Source organism: Lactuca saligna, chromosome 8 (genome assembly GCF_052625555.1).
Source record: "Lactuca saligna cultivar CGN05327 chromosome 8, ASM5262555v1, whole genome shotgun sequence".
Lineage (NCBI taxonomy): Eukaryota > Viridiplantae > Streptophyta > Magnoliopsida > Asterales > Asteraceae > Lactuca > Lactuca saligna.
This window is the reverse complement of record NC_136424.1, coordinates 20,522,500-20,536,771: the sequence shown is the minus strand read 5'-3', so window position 1 is coordinate 20,536,771 and position 14,272 is coordinate 20,522,500. Positions and strand designations below refer to the sequence as shown.

Genomic DNA, 14,272 nt, shown 5'->3' with positions numbered 1-14,272 from the left:
ATTGTCATAAATAAGATAATTACTTGTTTTATATGATACATATTAATTATTTCAATGATATAGTTATATCTGTATGGCATTGGTATTTTGGGGGTAGCTCACTAAACCTTCGAGCTTACATTTATCAATTATTGTTTTAGGTACTTCTGATGATCGCAGGAAGGAAAAAGTGTGATCGTATAGCTCCTCAAATTTCATGATTTTATGATTTGATTCTAGGGTACACTGACATTATACTATTTTGAAAACAAGTTTTGTAATAATCATTGGTTTTGGAATGTTTTAAAAAGTTTAAATTTGGCATGATTTTCATGGATGTTACCATTGGATTTCGGAGAAAGTTTGGATACTTACATTCCACTGACCGAGTTCTCCTATAACAACATTTATCATGCCAGTATCGAACGACTGCTTTTCACGTTGTTGTATGGAAGAAGGTGCAGGACCCCGATTTGGTTGGGAGAGGTCGGACACCGGGTCATGGGGAGTATCGAGGTGGTACTCAAGACCACTGAGTTGATTCAATGGGTGCGCGACAGGTTATGAGTCACACAAAGTCGACAAAAGATTTATGCAGAAGAGTTATTCAGTTAGGAGACTTGGTGCTTACGAAGGTGTCACCTTGGAAAGGTGTTATCTGATTTTAGAAGCGAGGAAAGCTAGGCTCCAGATTCATTGGGCCTTTCATGATTCGGCCTGAGTAGGCGAGGTTCCATACCAGATGGATTTATCTGATGAGCTCAGCCAGATCCATAACACCTTCCACATGTCTTAGCTTCAGAAGTGTGTTGCCAATGAGTCCGCAGTTGTTCCTCTAGATGGCATTCAAGTTGATGACCGCCTGAATTATGTCAAGAGACAAGTGATAATCTTAGATCGGAAGATGAAGGCTCTGTGTAACAAACAAGTGTCACTAGCCAAGGTCCAGTGCCAACATCAGAAAGATTTTGAGGAGCCCTAAGCGGAAATGCGAGAGCACTACCCTGATTTGTTCGCGTCAGTAGACTTTGAGGATGAAGTCTAGTTCAAGTGGGGGAGATTTGTAACATCTAACTTTCCAGGTATTTTCTTCTAATCCTTGAGTTTTGAATTGTTTGCAAGATGGGTCCCCAATGGCAATTTCGTGATTTTGGGTGCAGCTTGGGTATGTTAGGCGTACACTTCGGTACGCTAGGCGTACCTATTCCCGTGCCAGTATGTTGCGTATACGCTAGTATGTAGGGTGTACGTGGTTTAGATATTTAAGGTTTTTGCACTATATAAGCACCATTATAGCCCCAAGACTTTTCCCTTTATCATCCTCCATCCCAAGATCGACCCTCCTTGCAAACCCTAATCTATTTTGAGCATTTTGAGCTTTTGGAGTGAGTTGTGGACTTTCTTGTTTGTGAAGAAAGGTCTTCAAGGAGTAGGCTTTGCTCTTTAGACTTTGGATCTAACATCTTCTCTTCATTGTGCACCATTTGGAGGTATAAATCTCCAACCTTGGCTCATATTGTTCTAGATCTTGGTTAAGCTTAGATTTTCTTCTCTTTTGTCCCAAAATCTAGGTCTTTATGGGTATAAGGTACTCAAAATCCTTTAAGTCGTCCTTTTATACATTCCAGAGCATTTTAGGTCATTAAAATGCAAGCATGGATCTTGGTTTATCCCAATGCAAGAGTTATAGTTTAAAAAAGGTTTGAGCAAGTTAGGTTTTTAATGTAGGGCTTCTTGTAGAAATGCAAAGGCATAAAGTTTGCAACTCTATGGCCTTAAGGATCTTATTAAGCTCAAATTTCAAATTTGAATGTATGGTCTTTAGGCATTAAGACCTTATTATGAGTTTTGCCTCAAGGGTACGTACATAGGGCATAATGCCCAATACGTTGTACATACTGCACCTCAGCCGCGATCCGTCCTCATTTGGTCGTGTATGTAGGGCGTACCAGTTGGTACGTGGGGATGTACGTCCCATACCCAACTTTTGGTCATTTTGGGCCTTGAATCATTGGACTTTTCTTGTTGGTCTTGGACTATATACTTTCATGGTAATGGGTCACTTTTAGATTTGGGCATGTTGGACTTTGGATAATCTTTAGGGTTGGGCCTAGTATTTTGTTTTGGGCTTAAATGATAAGGGTAAATTGGCCCTTTTACCTTGGATATTGGACAAATAAAGTAGAGTTTCAGCTATGGGTTATGTCCCAATTACTAATCGGGGATTTATTGTTTAGTCAGAGCGAGGATTTTTTTGGTCCAGTAGCCCATTGCTTGTTATGTACAATGTTAGATGCCTTGTGAGAATTATATGAAAGAATAATATTTGGCCCCTGACACTTGTATGCAAGACTTGGATTTGGCCCTCGACACTGAACGGAAAGACCATGGATTGGCCCAAGGCAGGAAATGATTATATGACTACGATTTGACCCATAGCATTTATTTTCTTTTATGTTTGGTATGTTGTATTTTGGGGGAACTCACTAGGCTTTATGCTTAAAATTTATGTTTATGGTTTCAAGTACTTACAGTTCAAAAGGGAAGGGCTCGGCGTGATGGCACAACATCCTCCCCTCATGATTTTACGCATTTGATATATGTGTACTCTGATGTTTTGGATATTATGACTTTGTGTTGATTATGAACAATTAATGAATGATTTGATAACCTTTTAAAAGAAATTTTTTATTACTGTTTTTGGGTCGTCATATATATATATATATATATATATATATATATATATATATATATATATATACACACACACACACACACTATAACACCCAGAATCTTGAAGAGCAATTGTAAGGAATGGATCACATTTTGGAGCAATGGACACGACATGTTGGAGGAACCAACACGACGTCTCTAGTTGAAGAAAAGTATGGTTCTCATTAAAGTCAACACGGCGTGTTGGTGTCTAAACGCGGCGTATTGGAAGCTGGGAAGGAAACCTAATGTTTAGGATGTTGCACCCTATATAATCTCTTTAAGCCGCAAGGGCTGGTCTCCTTACTAGCCTCAATTGACATTAAAACTCTAAAATCGGTCTTTAAGTCTCTTGTTTGTGTTCTTGAGCTAGTAAGAAGTTCTTGGTGCTCATTGTTGGTCTTTGTGAAGGAAAATGAGATCTTGAAGTTGTATCGATTGGGGAAAGGATTTACATCCAAAATCATCATCTTATGAGGAAGCTTTTTAAGGTATTAAGTTTACATCTTATCTTGTATGTGTTTATATCTCTTCTTTTTTGCTTTGTTGTGCTTTTTGTCCCTTTTGGGTTGAGGAGAGAGTGAAGACGTTTTAAGGGCTTATTATTCCATATATGTGTTTGTATTGGTCCCTTTGAGCATAAAGGTGCAAGTTTTATGAGATTTTAGGTGTCATGCATGCATTAAGTCAATTAGTAAGTCCCTTCTAAGCTTAAGAGCTTCATTTAGGCATGCATAAACATAAAGTTGGAAACTTTATGTGGTTTTCCAGCTCAAGGAAGTCAGATCTAGGTTTTAGGGTTATATCTTCAAGGACCAAGTGGTTATTGGTTAAGCCCTTGCATAATCAAGCTTTGTGGGTTGGGTTTTTGGACCTTTTGATAGTCGCTATGGGTAAAGATGGAAACTTTACCCTTCTAAGTCTCATTTTGGTGTATATCTAAGCTTTGGAGCTCTTGGAATCGGAGATAGTAGCTTAATGTATTAAGTTGTGGAAACTCGAGCAAACACGACATGTTTGCAAGCCAACATGTCTTGGTGGCTGGGGTTTTCCCAATTATCTGGATTATGGAAGAACACGACGTGTTTGCAAGTCAACATGGCATGTTTGGTCACCATGGATTGTTGACTTTGACTTTGACTAGAAGTTTGACCAGGGTTGACCATGGGATATATTGGGCCCTGGGTGTTTATTTGGAATTGGGCTTTTGGATTGTTGAATGGAGCCTTGGTTTTGGGCCAAGTTATGAAAAGGGTAAAAAGGTCTTCTACCCTGGTTTGGACACTTAGTGCGGGTCAGATCCGATTATTGATGGATGTTTAACTTGTGATTGATTACGTGGGGATTTGTCAAGCCAACAACCAGGAATTATCTGAATGATTCGACAGTGTGAGGTGATTTTTTTCAGTATGTTTAGTGGGTCGAAGGCACCAATGCCGGCCCATGGTTTGCAATGTAGGGTGCTAGATGTTTGTGTGGCTCTTGCATGCGTATGTGCTTGTATGCTTACTGGGCGGGGCCCAATGGTTATTCTGTATCTGGTTATACATATGCTTTGTATGTGGGCGGGGCCCAATGATTGTGCAGTATGTTATTATCTTTGTGATTTTTGCATGTCCGGATATTTATATGATTATATGGTTGTGTAAGCGTGGGCGAGGCCCGATATACGAGTGTGGGCGGGGCCCGTATCTCATTGGGCACGCTCATTATGCAAGTGTGGGCAAGGCCCGTTACACTCATTAGGCGGGGCACGTTGATTTACATATCCATATGCCAGAAGGGGTCCGATGTCGGGCAAGCCCGATGACCGGGCGGGGCCCATTATGTGATTATTTGTGTATGTATGGTATGTGGTATCTTTGAGAACTCACTAAGCTTTATGCTTACGGTTTTCAATTTATGTTTCTGGTACTTTGGTTTTCAAATGGAAGAGATCGGGATGATTGCAGAGCACACACCACATGTTTCTGCATTCTATTATTTACTCTGATTTGATGATGTTTTGATAAATCTTAGTTAACTTAGTTTTATGGAAATGTTAGGTATTAAAGATTTATTACTCTAAAAAAGAAAATTTTATGTCATTATTTTTGGGACGTTACACATGCTTGTCATTCGGATGTCTAAACCAAATTACTAGGAATATTTTACATATTATTCGATTTTGGTTTTTTCTCATACCTTTATTACCATTTTTTAGAACAAACTATCTCTCACGCATACACTTATATCTATTCATAAAATACTGCTTAAATCCATCTATTTGGCAAACATTGCATATATGATTGAGTTTATGAACCATTAGCAAACATGACCAAATAATTTTGCTATGCAAGATAGAAAGTTTTGATCAGGTTGTAGGTGCCCCTGAGGGTTCAATAAATTGGAAAAACTTCATAAGTATATCTTCAATATAAAATTCTAAAGGATCTTATTCGAACAAATTTTCAATTAAAAAAAAAGGTTTTGGAACCGCAAAAGTTTTCGATCAACAATGTATCATCTTTCACATCCCTAACATTTTTCTCTTCCACATCAAAGTCATATTAGTTTTTATCTCTCTTCTCTAACTATTGTTAATCATCTTTGAAACATGGAAATGTTCACCTTCCTCATCATTCCTATCCAACCAAAGTTTTTAGCATTGTCGCATGATTGAAACATTTTTAAGAACTTAAAAATAAAGGTGGAAGAGGAATAAGATTATATAAGACCGTGCGAATGGGTTGAAATGAATAAGATTTAGTGAGTGTTTAAACTTTTATAGAACCATTTATTATAAAACCCTAAAAAACTAGCGATAGTGACTTGGGAGGCAACTGTCCACTTGTTATTCGGTGCAGCCATGTCGTTGAGGCATTCGGTGCAAGATTTGAGCATACCACATTCTACGGGCGATGTTCCGATCGGCACCTCATTGCCCTCCTTCCACACCCTAAACCCTTATGTATATAAGTATAATATATATTTATGATTAAACGTAAATCCCGAATGGCTATAGAAGTTATTAACATTTCCCGCTTTCAAACTGTTTTCTCTCCGCTTTTTGGTCACCAACACTTATGTTAGTTAGTTTTATAAATAAAAACAACTATCACGTGATTAATATATTAAAAGCTTTACTTAATATTTTTAGATTTGTCTACCTTCCCTTTTTAAATAAAAAAATAAAATTTTTTGAAATGATGGAATAAAAATGTAATCGTTAAGCCTTAAAAATAGAAAACTAAACATGCATTTTGCCATAAAAATTGGATCGTATTATTCCCTTAAGTTTTAGCATTCTTGCATTACGCACTTGCAAGCAATGGTATTCAAAACTTAAGACTCCATTTAACACGTCCATGGATAAAATCGTTGGTGAGATAGATTGCAGGTATAGATTGTATTCAATCTTGATGAACCACCTGAGATCCGCCATGTTCAATGCACAAGAGAAGGCCCAGGATAGAGCCACAACTCAAATCGAGTGCTTGAACGAGAAATCCAAGTTTTACGATCTTGGTATCATCCAAATCGATGTCAGTTTTAAACTGATAAAAGAACAAGAACAAGAAGATCAAATCCCAGAAACCAATCAAAAAAAGATCCTTACAGATCTCATCGAGCTCAAAGATCTGTTTCTTAGTCGTCTTAACGATACGAAATGTTCCATAATCCAAAAAGATAAAGATAAGATAATGATGGAACAAATGAGCTCAGACCTCGACATGTTGAAAACAACACTCCACCGTGCATTTAAACAAATCCAGAAGTCTGAAGTTGACCCTTTGGAGAAACAATGGAGATTATTGATCGAGAAAGAAACAATTTTGATAGCCATCAAAGGGTATCTCCATGATATTAATGTAAAATTGAAATCATCGATCAAATTCCCGGTTTCCAAGAACCAGAAGCCGAATAAGATTGATGGTGTCGGGAAGAAAGACGTGATCATATCGAGACTGATGGAAGAAAGACACGAGTCGAAGCTACAAACAATGGCGATTGATGAACACTACATGGTTCTTGTAAACGAATGCTGTGATGAGTTTTTGTGTTATGAAATCGAGACAAAAGTTAAGGAAGACATGTTTGTATATATTTTACACGAAGTTACAAAGGATTGGACCGAGTATCAGGAAAATGAAAGCATCAAAACGCAATTGAAAGATGAAATATATGAAACTGTTTTTCTCGAGACCATAAACGATATACGGATCAAATTAGATTTCGAGTTGCAGAAGATTCAAAACAAGATTAACAAGTGTTGTATACAAAACGCAATCAGGTTGGAACAAATTACATTTTGAGTTGCGAAATATAGTATACTAGGTTCTATTCCTGAGGTGCTAGACACAGAAGTCTCTAATATATCATCATGAGATTATGATGCTTGTCGAATACCATGATAAATATGTTGAGTCGTTACTCTCTCCTTTTTCGAAAGTCTTTGAGATGAAATAAGATACTCCAAGTCTCTAATATATATTGAGGTGGATTCGACTGTGTTTAACCAATGTAAGCCTTCAAAGTTTCGATAATGAAATGAGGATTTGTGATTTCAGGTTGGAACACATTAAGCAACAAGTCAAATCGATCTTGGGGCCGGTGGCCTCGATCAAAAAAGAAGAGTTGGTATACAAGAAGGCCTTTGCGAGAAGATGTCAAAATCTTTTATTAGCCGAAACCGAGGTTCTAAACCATATGAGAATGCTAAGTGTTATACTAATTGTATGAAATTTATGAGATCATATTTAATGCAGATTTTTAGAAATTATTTGATTAATCATTTTAATGGCTGTGAAGGTCGATTTATTAGGAGATCAAGTTGAGGCACTTCAAGACCTACTTGGAAAGATTTACTATGTATTGGTGAAAAATTCTTCGGTTTTGTCGTATAATTGTGAGGTAGGTTTACAAAATATTATTATGAGAATGAAAGTATTACCTAGTTTGATGGATTATTATTTAAGTTATGTTTAAATCACGAGTCTAAAAGGTGTATGTTTTGATTCAGGTTATGGATATTTTGAAGTTGATTGAAAGAAAGTTGGGTTTTTGATATTCGGCCCAAATACTTTCAACTTGGACCCGGATTTAGTTTTTTCCAATATTTTGAGCTTTTGTGATTTCTATGTTGTTTCGTCTTCAATGTACAACGTGTAAAATTAAAATTGTCCGTCAATCACGTCTTATCATAGGGTTAATCGATTAATTTAGGCTTGAAATATTACTAATAAACAAAACGAATTATATTTCGAGTATTTTGGGTTCCGGTTTGGTATGTAATTTTTATTTATTTATTAGTTTATACTTTTTGTAAGGCTGAATTTTTATCAAGAAAAAAACTCTAGCATGAAACTAAAAAACTAAAAAAACACATCAAGAACAACGGATTTTGGAGTTATGAGATCCATATACACTTAAGTTAATTCATTTTATGCACTAAGAAAAACCGACTATATAGTCAAATAAAACATGTTTTTTTTGGACTTGTTTCTATAAAAAATCGTCGAATTTCTCAACTTTCAAATGCTCCACCAAGTAACCAAGATAATAACACGCAACATCAACTTTTTCAGACAGTTGAAATGATAATGTATTTCATTAAATTCTACAAGAAGAAAACGGGTCTATATATCGTATATCAACTCTACATGGGCTCAGGTTAGTTGCCCAATGGGCATCCATAAACCATTTTTTTATTGTTCTTTTTTTGTGGTATTTGTTCATTTGACCAAGATCCAATTTATTTTTAACGCAGACTGGAAACGGACCTTTGGTCCTTTAGGTGAGACTCAAGTACCCGGCTATTTCTTGAAGGTTATACCCGTTCTCATAAACAACGACAAACAAGTTATTCTGGTCTCCTGATTTCAATGGACAACTGGATGTGTCGAATAGGTGCACTTATTTCGAAAGTAACATATGCTAATGATGATAGTCTTTTTTGTTCAAGAGGACACTGTATCTAGAGTGCAGTAAGCCAGTAACCTGGTAAGCTTTTTTACACATGCACAGTACATTTGGTAGTAATGTTCCAGAATGGCCCAGTTGTTGTTAAAAGAAGTCTACGTCAACTTTAATTTATTTATTAGAAATAACACTAAACGTCATAACCACAGTACATTGTGTTTTAAGGAACAAAAAAGAAAAAGATCTGATAGGTTTGGTGGACATTCATGTGGTGTGGCAGGCTTATATGATGTCTGAGGATTATCAATTGATGGGGCTCTAGAGGTTGGGTTAAAAATATAGTACTTGTAGAATGTAGGTGAGTTTGGGAGGTAAAAGGTGTGTCATGTCAATTCTGCTAACATAACTCTTTGTCTTCTCAAAATCAATAACACATATTTCTTGTTGGGAATATTAGGGTTTGTAGTGGAGATCTCGATACCAGCTTGGATCGTGATATCACTTTCTGAACTGATATTTCTACCTTATGTCTGGGTTACAAGAAATTCAACCTAGGATAATTCAAGCGGACACTTACGTTTCTAGGCATAGAAAACGTAAGCTAATATGCTACTAATATGCTAAAGACTTCTATGAATGTGTGATGAAAAACGAGAGCTAAGAAAAGTCCCCCTTCTGGAAAGAAAGAGTTGTTTATATACTAAACACGATTAGGGTTTCATTAGGGTTGGGCCGTCATTAGTTGCTTTGGAAGCAAGTAATATTAATACGGATTAGGGTTACCAAAAACTAACGAGTTTCGTTAGTTTTACCATAATCACCCTTAAGAAATTGAGTTTTCCATTATGTTCCCACATGCAAAATTCGATGAGGTTTTGGGGCGCCAAGCGGGACCCCAGCCAGGGGCTCTGCCCCTTGGACCCCGCTAGGGGCGCTGCCTCTAGACCCCACCAAAGGGGCGCTGCTCCTTTGGAAACTGCGGACCCCCGACTAGTCGTCGAACCGGCTTCTGATTCGATCTTATACATGCGTGCACTCCGCATAACCCCCGTACATGTATTAGAGTACAAATCATGAAGCCCTTTAGCTTACATGTTAGTTCCAGTTACTTAAAATGATATGGTGACACTAAAATCATCAACATTTCTTTTACCACGCGTGATTTTATATACAGTGGTGTAGTCAAAATTTTAGTTTTGGGTAGGTCAAATAATATACAAAATATGAATGAGTGACAATTTTACAAACGATAACAAAATCTCTCTCTCTCTCTCTCGATATATATATATATATATATATATATATATATATATATATATATATATATATATATATATATATATATATAATTTACCTATATACGAGACGTTATTTTGGATGATAAGCCTATACACATCGTTATATATATGAGACCCATATTTAACAAGTTCATTATCTAAGTTTATGCCAAACTTTAAAGAATCTAAATGCAAAGTAACTTGCGAGTAATTTGGTTCGTTTATACTCCGAGTCCTTAGTCATGTTTAATAATAGGTTTCTTAATGAAAGATATGTTGGAATATGAGGATCTAAAACATGCAAATAGAAGCATTAAAAAACTTTGATCATCACATAGTGCCATGGATCCATGTTCAACGAATTACAAGCAATAAAAACTAATCTACACTTAGGGTTTAATGGAATACCTTCCAAGTATGAATTTTAAGATCACACTTATGGGTTCCGCTATTGTTTCACACCCTAATGTAGCAATCCATGCCAATAGCTTTAGAATCTTCTTAACTATGCGTTGCTAATGTCGACCACAAGAGAAAGTGATCAATGTGTCGATTTCTTGTTGACAGAGAAAGTCCAAACCCTACCTATAGCAGATAGGTTTCGGCCAAAGGTAAGAGGGAGGGAGGAGAGAGAGTATGAATGTGGCAGTATATAGGGGAGAGATGTAAAAAATGAAGCTTTATACATGCTCTAGCTCAATAATTTTTTTGGAAATATTGTCCAAGGTTATTAATTGTTTGACAATATTTATAATAATAGTATGGTCCTTTTGAGTCGGCTTCATAACATAATTAATAATAACAAAATAGAGAAAAATAAGTTATTAATTCATTAAGAAATTAATAAATTAATTGGAAATTATTTTTGGAATTAATTAAATAGTTTAACTAATAAAAGGACTTGAATATTAACTAAATCCTAGAGATTAATTGGAATATTCCAGAAGCTCTTTGAAGAATGGTAGGGGTTGTTTTCATGTCCTTGGATAGGGATAAGACATGTTTTGAATAAGGTAATGATTATCGTGGCGAATTTAAATTGCTTAAAGATTTATCTCCTGCCTATAAATAGACCATTAGGGATCAAACCCTAGCTGTCGATTCTTTCTGTAACCTGTCCACCCTCTCTCCTATTATTGTAAATTTTAGCCTCTCTCCTAGGGTAAGTGATTTTGAATAAACCTCCAAAGGGTTGTTGCTTATTAGCTTTTTGGGATTTTGGGTCTAACTACATTAAATGGATTCTCCATTAGGTCTTTTATTCATTGCAAGATTTGACAGTTACAATGTTTCAATCGAAGCAACAAGAGGTTAGTGTTTTAGCATGTCTTTAGTTTGATTTAGAGTAGGTTGTTATAACTAGTAAAATCTGGATCCTAGGGTGCATATACACATAGGTATTTTGTTTTGTTTTGGTTGCCTTAATCATGTGTATAGATACTGAGAGTTTCATTTTATTTACTTCTTTTTATAGTTTATTTTGCTTTTTTTTTTCATTCATAGTTTAGCTAATTTTTATGTGTATTTTCCTTTTTGTTATTTTATGTCATTTTGGGTACATTCTAGTTTCATGAGAATAATTGTATATTTTAAGGAGACTAGCGGATCGGGATCTTTAGGATGCAATTGGACTTGGAGGACAACAAGGATTTTGGGCTTGATAGCTATGGAGATGATTCATGGAGTGGGCTTGTTGAGTATTTGAAGGCTTGGTGGAAATGAACTTTAAATTTGCAAGAAATGGAAGAATATTCAAACGTGCAAAGCTTATGGATCGGGTGATTATGTGACCTATGAATCATTTGGGGGAGCCAAATTCGGCTTAAAATAAAGAGAAATTGAAGAAAAATGGGCTACAAGTTGATTGGACTCAAATTGGGCCAGTTGACTAAAGCAGTGTAGGCCCAACAAATGGAAATGGCCCATTCTCAGTCAGTTCATGCGGCCTGCACAAGAGTAAATAATACATAACTTACATTATCTAATTGTACTAATGGCATAAAACTCCCCGAACCTTTCAGTGAATTGTACCTTTGTATCGCTACCTATGATACAAAAAAAACTAAGTGGGTCATGTTGTGAAACCTAGTGACTACATAGGGATTTCAATCCCATAATGTTATAATATATATATATATATATATATATATGTGTGTGTGTGTGTGTGTGTGTGTGTGTTTCCAACTTAAATATCTATAAACTTGCATACCTAAACTTACCCACCCCAATCAATCCTCAAAGATCCTAGTCTACAATTATCAGGAAGGACTATCTTACCTAATAAATCATTTAGAATAATCAAGAGATTATTATCTGGAAGATGAGTAAACATACTTTTCTAGTTGCCCGATCTAGACCCACCATTTATGGTCATCCAAAGGATTATGCTGACATACCATTACAGTTGCCTAATCTGGGTCCACCATTTATGGTCACCCAAAGGTACAATAGACATACCATTAGAGTTGTCTGATTTGGACCCACCATTCCTGGTCATCCAAAAATGAATACGATTTATACTCCGATACGTATTTTGTAGCATCAACACTGGAACGTGTCATGGAGCAGAATTCTACTCTTCGTTCCTAGACTACATACGTATATCCCGAATGAGACTACCCGATATCAAAATTAATTGAACTAGGTATGTATAATAAGTTGTATCTTTATTAACAGGAATAACTACTAAACTCCTAATACGAACTCGGTCTAGAAAACACTATCCTATCTTAGTGTATATATTTAGCACAGAGTATTTTAGGCATTATAATACTTTTATTATTTTCCCTAATAATATTTCTATTATCGTTATTATATAATAATAGACATATATAGACCCATATATGGTTCGCATATCGTATATCCTCAAATACACTTGTAACAGATAACTAGGCAATGAGCATATAACTCATATATAAAATTTGTAATAGATATTTAATACTTTAATTAATACTTATATTAAAATCATGTTCATGAAAGCGACTATGTACTCACTTGAGATAGGTGGGCGATTGATGATCTAGGCAGAGTTTTTCCTAACACCTTAGATATTCCCTTGACGTGACCTACGTATGATTAATACATAGTTTTATTCTAATGATACCGATGAGTAAAAATTGTCTAGATCCTTACTACTCCTGATGTCTTCATCAAGATCTATCAAGTAAGGATCAGTTAGGCAAGAAAATTGGGATGCATAATTATTTCGGCATATAGCCATTCTGAAATCCAACAACCAATCCAATGTGACTATTCTAGACACCTCTCCTGTAAGTAGATCAATGAGTATAATGACTTAGAATCACTGATAAATCTTAATTATAGGTTCATAATAACAATTATGCTTATAATTAAAAGTTACACTTAACATAAACTAAGCGTAACTTAACTTACAGAGGTTCTTGATAAAAACTAGAACTAAGAAGGTAGAATACTGATTTGGGATCTCCTACTCGAATGACATTACTCAGTTGAGTACTCAGGGGTGTCGCAGAGGTAATATCTGACAAGCATATACAAATTGGAGTATTTATAGGCGAAAAAGTGATTTACATGCCGTGCACTAGGCTAACATGGCTCAATGCATGAGCTGACAAGTTTCTAATGACGGGTGGGGTTGCATGGCTACTTCTAGAACCTTGTTGTGCGTCGTGTGAGTGTCATTTATCAGATTTTCAAAATTGTGTAACGTCTTCATATGAACTTTGTTTTTTACGTTCCTTATATCCCCGGAAAGCTCTCGATGATATCTACAACTTTCTTTCAGACTTCGTCAGCTAACTTTGACTTTATTTTTTTCACACAGGCTTATATTGTTAAAGCCCGTATAAAATGTAGAACTTTCTTATTCAGAGTCCATTTTCGATTCTCCTTATATCATTGGGCTGCTATTAATGAGATCTTCAATTCTCATTTAGATTATTTTGGATAAAAATCGACCGATCTAAAATTCAATTTCTGAGTTGTAAATTGCTATGTTGAATCTTAGAAAAATCATAACTTCCTTTAATGAAGTCAGATTTAAATGTTCTCTATATGCACGCTCTCGGTTTAACGACTGCAACGACTTTCATTTAGATCACTTAAGCTAAAAAGTAATTTATCAAAAATTTAGTTTTTACAATACGTAGAGTCGTGCCGGTTTAATAGCAAAACTTGGAAAAAGCATGATTTTTTCATACGAAGTTGGAGTTCAACGTTCTTTATATGTACATAATCATTGTCACATACACTTTAACTTGGTTAAGATTATTTATCCTAAATAATATTCTATAAAATGTCATTTTTATAGCTTATTCTATTTAATTAACTATCCTGAATTTGAGAGTGTTACATTAATAAATTAATTGAAAAATATTTTTGGAATTAAGTAAATAGTTTTAATTAATTAAAGGGATTCAATA

General features: G+C 35.5%; 1 protein-coding gene across 1 annotated transcript; it reads left to right on the top strand.

Moving 5' to 3' along the window:
* The first annotated feature begins 5,963 nt into the window (after positions 1-5,963).
* Positions 5,964-7,891, top strand: LOC145012563 (WPP domain associated protein). Its single transcript, XM_078971363.1, has 4 exons — positions 5,964-6,964; positions 7,242-7,368; positions 7,483-7,584; positions 7,694-7,891. The coding sequence occupies exons 1-4, from the start codon at positions 6,039-6,041 to the stop codon at positions 7,736-7,738; spliced, it is 1,200 nt and encodes a 399-aa protein (XP_078827489.1). The 5' UTR covers positions 5,964-6,038; the 3' UTR covers positions 7,739-7,891.
* The last annotated feature ends 6,381 nt before the right edge of the window (positions 7,892-14,272 follow it).

Excerpts from the sequence above, each read along its gene's own strand:
- LOC145012563 (XM_078971363.1), top strand. The coding sequence starts at position 6,039 with ATGGATAAAATCGTTGGTGAGATAGATTGCAGGTATAGATTGTATTCA. Across the intron at positions 7,369-7,482 it reads TTTTATTAGCCGAAACCGAG|GTCGATTTATTAGGAGATCA; the intron begins GTTCTAAACCAT and ends ATGGCTGTGAAG. Across the intron at positions 7,585-7,693 it reads TTTTGTCGTATAATTGTGAG|GTTATGGATATTTTGAAGTT; the intron begins GTAGGTTTACAA and ends GTTTTGATTCAG.